At 36.9% G+C, this 11,877-nt stretch overlaps 1 protein-coding gene across 1 annotated transcript; it reads left to right on the top strand.

Moving 5' to 3' along the window:
* The first annotated feature begins 386 nt into the window (after positions 1–386).
* LOC18436896 (F-box/FBD/LRR-repeat protein At1g13570) lies at positions 387–8,597 on the top strand. The gene is made up of 3 exons (XM_006847118.3): positions 387–1,443; positions 7,836–8,000; positions 8,148–8,597. The coding sequence occupies exons 1-3, from the start codon at positions 673–675 to the stop codon at positions 8,439–8,441; spliced, it is 1,230 nt and encodes a 409-aa protein (XP_006847181.3). The 5' UTR covers positions 387–672; the 3' UTR covers positions 8,442–8,597.
* The last annotated feature ends 3,280 nt before the right edge of the window (positions 8,598–11,877 follow it).

Genomic DNA, 11,877 nt, shown 5'->3' with positions numbered 1-11,877 from the left:
ATCATTTTTAAAAAAAAGGGTCTGGGTTGTGGTGGTAGTATCCCTATACCTAATCACAACTTTGTGGTTGTCATTCCTACCACTAACACCACCCCACTAACACCTTCAAAAATCTAACTCCTAAGCTACCTAAAAAAAAACACATAAGGGCATGTTTCTCCACTAAATTCCCCAAAAAATACATATATATCTCTTTTCTCTTTTTTTTTCTTTTTTTAGCTTTTGTTATTCAAATCCCATAAAAATCTATTAATCCATCAAAAATGGCCGTTACAAACTTTCCCGCTCTATCTGCTACTCACGTCTATGGGGATCATCTATCTCTGTATTTCTCTCTCTACAATGAATATGTATTCTAAAGGAGGCAAAGTCTCTCCGTCATGGGAGGTAAATCTCTGCCATGCCTGGAGCACGCATCCATATCTCTCTTTTACTATTTTTGTACATTTCCCTCTCATCACAAAGCCAGAAAGATTCAATGCACAATGCCTTTCCTCCTCCTCGTATCTCTATTCCTATTGTTACAGAGACAGAGAGCTTGCACAATTTCAGCGAACCCTAGAGAGAAGAGAGAAAAGAGAAGGGGTTATCCATTTGCGGCCGTAACCTCCAAAGCTCCATAACAGAGACAGTCGTTCCTCTCCTTGATACACCGATACAGAAAGAGAGGAAATGGATATTGCGGAAGACAGGATAAGCGAACTCCCGACAGAGATAATTCTCATGATTCTCTCTCTGCTAACGATCAGAGAAACTGCGAGAACATCCGTCCTCGCTCGCAGGTGGAGGTCTGCTTGGGCCTCAACTCCAGTGCTTAACTTCTGCCAAGATACATTATACTCATTCTCAGGCAATTGGGCAAATATAGTCAATTCCGTCCTCTCTCTCCATCGCGGTCCCATTTTAGGGTTTAGGCTGGGTAGAATAGTTTTGTGCAGAAGTGAAGATCTCGATCGGTGGCTCTCTATCGTATCCAGTCGAGGGATCGAAGATTTGGTCATCGACTTTTATGACCAATATGTGCCATACACAGTTCACCCTAGCTTCTTCTCTTGCTCATCTTTGGTATCTATAGACTTAACTTCATGCAAGCTCGAGATCCCCAAAGATTTCGAAGGATTTAGGTTACTCAAACTTCTCTCTCTGAGAAATGTGGCTCTTACTGATACTATACTTCAGACCATAGTTTCCAAGAGTGAGAAATTGGAAGATCTGACCCTGATTGATTGTGAGGGACTGCGTAATATCAAAATCGTCGCCTCGAACCTCCATAATTTCCATCTGTTTGGTGCATTTTCTGAAGTTGATTTAAGTGGGAGTTTGAACATCCAGGACCTTTTCATTAATTGGGATGGTGATGGAAATGGGGTTTGGCCACCCAGACGGATTATCATGAGTCTCACCAAACTGGAGTCTCTGAGCGTCACTGGTCTTCTTCTATTTGTGAGTGCTGTTTTTGCATTATAATCATTCTTAATAACTTGCTTAGTTACTGTTTTTTCTCTTTGGAGATTTTACCTACGAAATACTGCCTCTGGATGATGATTTTTTTTGCTTTCATTTTCACTTTTAGTAACCTGTTTAGTTAGTAAAATCAGTAGCTACTTTTTCTTTACCATTTGGTTAGTCAATAATAGTCGTGTAAGGCTCGGATGATGATGATGAAAATGATGATTTTGTTATTAAGTAGACTATATTACTATAGCCACTTTTGATATCCATATTATGTAGGGCCTGTCTAGGGTTATGCTTTTATTTTCATTATTAATAATTCGAATAGTTAGTGAAGTGAGTTGAAATATTTTTCTTAATGATTTGTTTAGGAGTGAATTGAATTATTCTTTTTCAAGATCCTATTTTGTTTAGGTACTTAGGTTTGTGTTTTTGCATCCCTTTCTTCGTGAGTAGATGTCGTTCTTGACTTTTATCATTGATGATGATTTTTTTGGAGGCTAAAATCTAGTTATATCCTTTCGATATTTTACGTAAACGCTGCATTTTTTTTTTTTTTTGGGCCAATTGCAACATCCCCATGTTTGGGCCAAATTCATAAAAGGAAATTAGTTTTTCAAGTTTGCTTAATTGGTTAAACCACTGTTTTAAAATTCGGATTGGCCAGGTGAACTAACCATCTATCTAGACTGGACTGCGAATCGATCCAAATAGGCAAAGTGGATTGATTCTCTAGTGGATCGGTCTAAATAATAAAAAATTTCACTAAATAAAACAAAAAATTAAAAATGAAGTGTGTGGGAATAGTGATCCAGCCATCTCGGATCGCCTAGTTCCCTGAAAAACTCGCGTGGTTCCCTAATGGAATCGGTCAATTGTAGGGAACTAGAGCAATTCCCAATTCTGACAAGTAACCAATCGGCCATGGTCAATTCTCAATCACCAATGTTTAGACATGAGGTTGAACATATCACTTAATTGGTTGAACTAATGTTTGAAAATTTGCCTATCTATCGGTCCGGATTGGGAATCAATGGGGACTAGCCCAATTCCAAGTAAGAAACCATGATCGGCCCCATTTTCACAAACTCTCGCATTTCCATCAGAGAGGCATGTCTATTAGGGAACCGGGGCGATCCAAATCTACTAATTTGTCCCGTTCTGTGAATTTCAATTTTTATTATTATTTATTTTCAATTTTTTTATGAAAATTGTCCAGTTATATTATTTATTTTCAAATTTAAAAATATTATTTAATTGTTTTGTGAACCAATGATTATCATCAAGACTATCCCGTTATGCATCCTAATTATTCGTTCGCCAGTCCAAATCGGTAGCTGGTTCTCCTAGCTGATCTAGTTTTTGAAATATTGGTTTGAATAGATAGAGAATTAAAAATTGAGGGCTAAGAATTTGGTTTACCATTTTGGCTTTTGATGGTACACAAATAAAAATGCAGTGGGAAACATGCATAAAATTTTGATTTTCGATGCCCTTACGTTTTTGCTTTGGTAAGATGAAAGAAAACGGACAACTTGATTTAACATGCAACTTAAACTTTGTTCACATTGTGACCAAAACCCTAAACGCAAAAACCCCAAACCCTAAACCCTTCGTCCTTGTGTTTTAAATGCACCATTGAGGCATCTTGTTAGGAGTTTCACCGAATTGGTTGTTCAGATTGCACATTAAAAATTAATGGCTAAGAAATACGTTTAACGGGTTGCCTTTTGGGGACAAAAAAGATATGCGCGGGATTCTATTAAAAATTTTCATTCGCATCTCCAGTATGAAAACACCATCTGCTTTTGTTTAGAAATAGAACATTAAAGTGCTTGAAAAACTTGATTTAGCTTGCACTTTGAATGTTTAGCACATTGCCATTCCCTCTTGTTCTGTACCCATTATATCAACTTATTTTCCACTGTTTTTTCTGAAAAAAATGACTTTGTTTTTTTTTGTCTTTTTTTCGTTTTTTTTAACTTTAACCGTGAAAATGTTTGGGTGACTTTGGATTTTTTTGCACATTGTCATCCCATCCTCATGTTTCGGTCACAACCATGATGGAAACTCGCTTAGGAGGCTTCATTAAATGGTTAAACAGATCAAACACTGAAAAGGCACTCGCACAGAAACTGGTTTAAACCGCGTAAAATTATTGTTTTATCTTTGCTAATAGAGAACAAAAAGGAAATTGGTAATGAAGGGCCCAATTTGGGATCCACAAATCCAAGCATGGACTGCTAGTTTTTATATGCTTAGAATGGTGTAATTGTGGGTTTCCAAAGTCTTGAAGGGGGTAAGAGAGAGTGAAACGTGAGGAGTTTCCAAGATTTGCGAGTTGGAGTATGATTAGGAACTTGTTGACTTTTAATATGGATTGTGTATTAATATATATATATATATAAGAGTTAGTATATGCGATTTTGAATTCAGATTATGTAATTTTTTAAATGCATCACTTTGGTCAGTGTTTCAAAAAACGCTAGCTGCAACTTAGGCCGCCCAACACTTAGGCGGGTGCTCAGAACCTGACAACCCAGTAGAAAGAAAAATGTCTCTATGTTTCTAAGGAATCAAAATCTTCTAAAAAACACTCTAATAGATTTATAAAACATCCAAAACTAAATCTAATATCAATAGTGATGTTGAGATCAATTTCTTGTAACTTTGAAGAACCCTTCTATCCTATGGAAATTAGTTTTTTTTGGGTTTTTCTCTTTCTAAAATAGATTCTAATAGGGTTTTTATTTCAAATTAGCCTAAACCCCACAAGTTTGGCCCTTTTATGTTTAAAAAAGACATGCCCCTAGGGAGGGCGCAGGCCTTGGGCAGCTACCCAGAGCTGGACGCCCACCTAGGCGGGTTCCCTAGCACCTAGTTGGGTTCCCAATGATAGTGCACCTAATTTGGCCGCCTAGCACGTAGGCCTTTTGGAAACAAAGAGAGCTTGGATCCCAGGATTTGGGCGGTCTGTGAGAGCTTGGCTCCTACCCATATTCTCTCTCAACATTCTCTCTTTGTGGTTGTTTTCTCTCACTAAGTTGTTGTACCTTCATAGCTCGACATTCTCTTTGTAGTTGTTTTCTCTCACTAAGTTGTTGTACCTCCATAGTTTGGCCGCATCATTTGGTATCAGAGCATGAGTTGGGTAGGGTATTGTCTCCGTTTACACCTTTTCCATGGCTACGAGAAGGGGGAGAGGAGGTTGTGACAATTATGGAGTGAACAATGCAAGAGACAAAGAGTTGGAGGCACTTTGGAGGCAAGAGGAGCAGTTAACCTTGCGACTCGAGCGTCAAGAAGTTCGCAACATGATAGACGGATCATATTCATGGTGTAATAATAGATTTGTGCACTACGTCATCGACCTAGGTGCCAAATCAATGATGATTTGAGCAGGCATTATGGAACTATATCCGAGAACAACCATAGAGAAACTTTGTTCTCATAAAAAATTTCTCATAATCCGCCCGTTGTAGAGTGGGACTTAACACCAGTCTTTGAAAAGTACATGAATGATGATTTAGGTGCTGAGAAAGAAGTTGCCGATAATAACCAGGTGGAAATGAAGTAGTTGATTGCAAAATATTGGAGATAACTTGTTTTTTTATCCCATAAAAGATAAGTGAGATACATGATATTTAGATGGAGGGGAAGAAGTAGACGAGGAAACAATTAGAAGGAGAAACTAGAAAGAATTCCTTTCTCTCAATGATGGTGGTGATATTGTGTTTTGATACAATGACTTCTTTCTGCTACTTTATGACTACTGTGTTGGTTGTGCCCAAGCATTTTATGTCTTATCTGAACCGGGTTGCCACCGAGTTATGCTCAAAGGAGCTTATGCATTGTCATTTATTGTTCTTACTGCACTCGTCTTTATGCATTTCAAAGTTTGTTGGAAAGTCTTCTTAAATGTGCTCTACAAAGATGGCACTTCTCACTGTGTAATACGAAGTTGAGGACAACTTCTCTCGAACCTGAAGGATGATGTAGGGCCCAATATGGGACTCCCAAATTCGGCATGGACTGCTAGTTTCCATGATCTTAGAGTCATGTAATAGTGAGTATCCAAAGTCTTGAAGGATGATGTAGTGCCCAATATGGGACTCCCAAATTCGGCGTGGACTGCTAGTATCTATGAGCTTAGAGTGATGTAGTGAGTATCCAAAGTCTTGAATGAGGGGTTAGAGAGAGTCGAGGAGTTTCCGAGATTGGGGAGTTGGAGTATGCTTAGGAACTTGCTGGATTGTGCAATACGAATGGGTTAGCTTTTAATATATACTGGAAACTTGAAAGACAAATAGCATAAAAGGGTTAGGGTGTGTCATTTTGAACTCAGAGAACTTTCTTTTAAAAATACAGCAATTTGATTGTAATTTTCAATAGAGCTTGGCTTCCACCCAATTTTTTCTCTCTGCATTCTCTTTGTGGTTGTTTTCTCTCATAAGTTGTTATACCTCCATTGTTTAGCCGCAACATGTAGGTTGCCATCAGCACCTCGTTTTTCAGTGCACTCATGAAGGCAACATGCTTACAAAGTTGCTTGATGTGCTAAACAAGTTGCGAAGTAAATGTTACGGTGTAAGAAATCAATGTAATATGATGCTTTTCGAGGCATATAATAAACATGCAGTGGGGTAATTGTATTATAAATTTTATTCATGGGGTCCATGCAAAAAAATATGTTTTCTTTTCAGGAAAGGAGACACGACAAGTATTTAGAACCACATTATTTGACATGCATTTTGAATTTTAATGCAGCCACATTTTTTGACATGCATTTTGAATTTTAATGCACTGTACTATCTCATTCACGCTCAATAAGCCAACCTGTTTAGCAGGTTTCACCTAATTGGTTGAATAAATTGAAAATTAAAAGTTGCATTTTTGGGTGGCACAATAAACATATGCGGTAATATTAATAAAATGTTTGTTCAGGCAACTGCACGAAAATACTATTTTAATTTCAAAAAACAAAAAGCAGTTCTTGCAACTACTTTGTTTTGAGTCTTTTAACATGCATTTTGAATTTTCTCCACACTTCTATTCCTGCGTTCCATTAATTAGTTGAACAGATTGTGAACTAATAATTACTTGCTAAAGAATCAGTTTAACTGGTTGCCTTTTATTTAACTTTTCGAAAAGATCGCGCATGGAAAGTTACCATCTATGATATTCACTAAACAGGTTCCCTTTCAATGGCATACAATAGACATGCAGTGAGAATTTATGATAAAAAAAAGTTTCCATGTAGCCTACATGAGAACAAGATATATTTTCTTTTTCATAAAATGAAGACGAAAAAATAATTAGAACCACTTGATTTAGCATGCTTTATGATTTTTCTTTTTGCACATTGTTATCCCTTCTTCATATTTTGGGTGCCCATTAGGACTACTTGTTCAGCAAGTTCACCAAATTGATTGCAGAAATTGCGAATTAAAAGTTAGCAGCTGAGATATCAATTTATGAATTGCATTTTGATAGTGCCCAATAAACATGTGATACGGAATATCTATGAAGTTTTTATTCACGACACCCATGTGAAAAATTAGAGTTACTTGATTGGTTTTTTTGCACATGGCCATATTCTCCTCATGTTCTTGCCACGCCCATAAAGGAAACTTGTTTTGCAGGTTCTTTTAATTGGTTGAATTGATGATGATTTAGGAGTCATCTGGATAGAAACTGGTTTAACCGGTTGCCTTTACGGGGGCACATAATAAACCTGTGTTGGGGAATTTGAATTTAAAATTATGTTGTTGACAAATTGAAGACATTAATCTATTTTATTTTTTAGAAAATGGGATGAAAAATAATTAGGACATCTAGATTTTGACATGCATTTTGAATTTTTATGTACATTGTCATCCCATCATGTTTCAGGTGATCCCCTCCTCATGTTTCAGGCACACCATAAAGGCAACTTCTAGCAGATTTGCTTAATTTGTTGAGTAGATTGACAATTAAAAGTTACATGGAAAAACTTAAGAAATATTCCAATACATGGCAAGACTAGAGAAATAATTAGTTCTCTAAATGGACTTGCCAAAAAGAAACACACTGTGATTGGAGCAAAAGATGTTTGAACCAGTTAGTGATGTCGTCCTTTTCTGGAAGTAAAAAACCACAGCAATTATTTTGGTGGACTATGAGGAAAAATGGCTTTCACACAATGAATATAGTTTCCCAAAAGCACTACTTTGATGTTTCCTACTAGTTTTCTTTTTGCTATGGAGAAGAATGAATCATATGATAGTTGTGGTAGTTGAATCATATGATAGTTGTGATTATTGAAAGCGGTATTCAGAATCGAAGAAGGTATAATTAAGGAATTATTGTGGAGTGTTTTTTACATCGTGGTTTGTTACTTGCAGAGCTTTTATGAGAACTCAGCTAATGGAGGGAATGGTGGGCTACCTACAATGTATAGTTATCTGCTGGCAATCGAGATACATCTAAATTGTATGGAAGTATCAAAGATCATGGGTCTGGTTAGTCTGTTGAAGAAGTTACCAAATCTAAATGCTCTTTGCATTAAGGTGAACATGATTCTCATAGTAGGTGGCATCTTTTCTACTTTGGGTTTCTTTTCCCTATGTTGTCTAGACAAGTCCATCATTGCTTTCATGTTTTGACCTTGTCCTCTTTTGTTTGGGATATCTTGTTTCTTCTTTTCTCTTTCGAAGGATCTTGAGCAGGAGCTAGAACCTGAGGGCAAATTGACTAAGAGTGACTTGGAGGCGTTGAATTCTGATGCTAGCTCTTGCTTTGCTCACCTCAAAAAATTAGAGCTAGAACTAGCTACTTACTTTGATGAAACTCTTGAAATAATTGAGTTCTTTCTACTAAATGCGGGGGTATTGGATGAGGTTTTTATCACTATCTGGAGTGTTGAGAATCAAGAAGAGAAATCAAAGATAGTGGAGCGGTTGAATTCCTTTCCTAGAGCTTCTTCTCATGCCAAGATCGTGTTTAGTTAGATTTGTTAAAATATCACATACTTACATTACTATGTTTGTTACTGGATATTTCTTGATGGAAACTTTTTTTTCTTTTCTTTTTTTTGGGTAAATTGAAGACTCTTATTCAAGTGGAAATATACATGTTCTTAATATTGATTTTTTTTGCTATCTAAATTTTGATACCTGTGAATGATATGACTCTTTGCTTCTTTGCTTTTCATCAGCAATAAAGAAGTGTAGAAGTCGAGTCCCCTTCTTTTAATTCATGAGTTTGGAGTTGAAATCCACAACCTAGGGTACAAATTTAGCCAATTGGTTAGAACCTGATTAATAAAATTTAATTATGAATAATTTTTTTTTTTTTTTTTTTTTTTTTTTTGGTTTGCTTGCATGTATTTTTCCTAAAGGCAGTTAGGGTCACAACTTTTTTGAAGTTCATGACAGTTGAATGCCAGAACTCATTTCTAATTGTACATTAAGAAAACAGTTCCCTAGTTGATTTACTGAAGCATCATCCTTTCTGGTGGAATTGTGATGTTAATATTGCCTCTCCGTTAAACATTCCTTAGGAATGAAGAAGGTATTCCAGCCATTATTCTCAATAACACCTGTTTGCTGTGCAGTTTTCTTCCTCTTCTTTATTTAGACTTAGGGCTTAAAATTTTTCCCCAGATGATAATGTTCAAAGAAGAAAATAGATTTTGACTGTCCAAAAGCCCCATGGAAGATGTATTGTTAAACTTATTAAACATATGAATAAGAGCCCCCATTTATAGGGTAATGATATATAAACTAACATATGTAATGAACCACCATCCTAATATGGATACACATAAAATGAAGAAAAATATTGTTCCTTAAAAAAAGCGTAAGTTTCTATATTTCTACACTCCCCCTCAAACTCAAACGATAGTTTAGAGAGAGCAACTTGAATTTGGACATCTGAAGGCAGTCTTTAGTAACAAAGCAGAAAGCTTGAGCAACTGCAAGTTAGCGATCTGCAAAAACCGACATCTCGAACGGAAATGTCTCGCATAACAGCAAATCAACAGGCATCTAAAACATACATGATCGAGTAAACTTGATCATCACACTGGATGGAGTAACATAAAACTCTATCATAAAATCCATCATCCAATAAGATTGAGTAACGGAAAACTCAATCATTAAACATAGGCATTCGGAACAAACAGGATCGAGTAAACTCGATCATCACACAAGATGGAGTAACGGAAAACTCCATATCAAATGGGATCAAATAACGGAAAACTTGATCATCAACCAGAATCGATAAATTTGATCATCAAACATGAGGCACTTGGAAGAGCCAACAGAAATCAGCGGTGGATCAACAAGCACAATTGGACGTTAGATTCAAAGATGAAAACAATAAAATCCAAAATAGATCAGTGAGTCAAAACACGACTCGATAAAAAGACAAAACATAGAATCGAAACAGGAATCAACAGTCTCATATCAAAGGTTAAGTGATGGTTATTTTGCATATCGGACATTGTTAGAAGCTAAAACAATGGACAACGGAGCAAGCTTCTTCCCATTCGTGCGCCGATATATACGACAAGTTTGTGACTCGCAGCGAAAATCACCGATCCAGAGATCCTAAACAAGGAGACAATCGCCGAGTTATTGATGAGAGTAGTTGAGTTATTGAGGGCGTGCAGGAGGAGATTGTCTACGAGGACAAGACCGCATGCAAGGAGAAACTGATAAGCCATACGTGTACGGATAAGCACACGCATGCAAGGGGTTATTGCACTGTAGGAGTTTGTCAGAAAAGAACCCCAATTTATAGTTCGATCCTGCATAGAGGCACAAAGCGGGCTACCGGCAAGCCCCTTGACACCATTATCATCATCCCCAAGCCCCCCATTATATTCATCAATATTCTTGGTCATAGAATCACCAGGAAACCAGCAAGTAACAAGAGACCATGATCATCATCCCAAGCCCCCCATATATTCACCAATCGTATAGGGATCCGGTTTTATAAACTCATGCTTCACCACCAAGTTCATGGCTTCTTCGAGGTTTCAATGGAAGGAGGGACTCATCAACTTTCTTGTCAAAAAAAACAAAAAAAAGGACTTATCAAAAACAAAGCGAAGGCCCAAAAAAAAAAACAAATCTGAAGGCACCAAAAAGAAGTTTTATAAAATAAATAAATCCTCAGTAATGGCGATTTATTAGAGGCGACCAAAGAAAGAGCTATCCGGAAATGGCGAAACCCCTATCACCGACACTTTTTATCTCTCATCCAACAAAGACCGACTCTTTTTCTCTCTCTATCTCCTGCTGTAGCGGCTGCTTCCAGAGCTAGGTTGGAAGCAAATTTTGACGGGATGGAACCATGAGAAAAAAAATGGCATGGAACAGAGGAAGAGGCTTCGGGGATAGATTTTTCATGAAACACTAAAAGGTATATTGAAATTTTCGGAACAAATTTGAGGCGTCGATGCGAAGAGTATATTAGAGAACATACGGTAAAGATGAAAACAGATAAGACTGATGGACTGCTCCGAGACCATGTTAGAAAATGTATTTTTGTATAATTGGGCATAAGTCCCCCATAAAATATGTATTATTAAGTTTTGAAATTTCTTTCTTAGGAAAAGTGCCATATTAGTGAAATTTCAAAAGAACTTTTCACTAATATGGCACTTTTCCTAAGAAAACATATAATTTTTGTCTCGCCCATTGCATTAGGAGATAAAAGTTCAGCTCTCATTCCACCCTAACATCCAAAAAAAGCGTAGATTGTGATTTTCATGGCATTCGAGGTTAACAGAAGGTTAATGAATAGATATTATATATAATGACACCGTTTACCTTGATGACAAAAAGATCACAATTACTTACAACCATCCAATGTGAAATATAATAACTAAGGTATCTCACAAAAATTGAGAAAATTTCTTTTAAAATTTAAGCTTTGTCTATGGAATAAATGCAACCATCTAATTTCAATCCAATGATCAAGATTAATTCTGACCACCTTGTACCAAAGACAAAGAGGTCTCATTGTATATTTTTCCTATTAAATATTGACTACTATTAAAAGAGATGGTCCTCACACTCACAACGTGGAACAGCAAAGCCTCACTCCCTAGGGATACCTCTCTTGCCCCTCACCATATATATTCAAGTGATGAACGTGTCACGACCACTTTATAATGCTGCACTTGATCACCTCAAGGGAAACCTGCATTCCGAAGCCACTTTTTTTTGGGTAAAACTAGAGCCATTTGTTTGTTTTAACATTGTAAGCAAGAGATTAAAGAACTTCTCTCTAACTGGCCATGCCGCAACCCTGAGACCGCAGGCTGCGGCCAAGCACGACAGCAGACAGAATATTCAAGTGACGGGAAAGCTGCATCCATGAATACGACATAAAACAAAATAGCTTGGACAGAAATTTCAAGCCAAAGATGGAAAG

This window comes from Amborella trichopoda, chromosome 11 (assembly GCF_054954075.1).
Source record: "Amborella trichopoda isolate Santa Cruz 75 chromosome 11, AtrichopodaSantaCruz75HAP2 v2.0, whole genome shotgun sequence".
Lineage (NCBI taxonomy): Eukaryota > Viridiplantae > Streptophyta > Magnoliopsida > Amborellales > Amborellaceae > Amborella > Amborella trichopoda.
The sequence above is the reverse complement of the archived record's forward strand: the minus strand, read 5'-3'. Positions and strand labels throughout refer to the sequence as shown.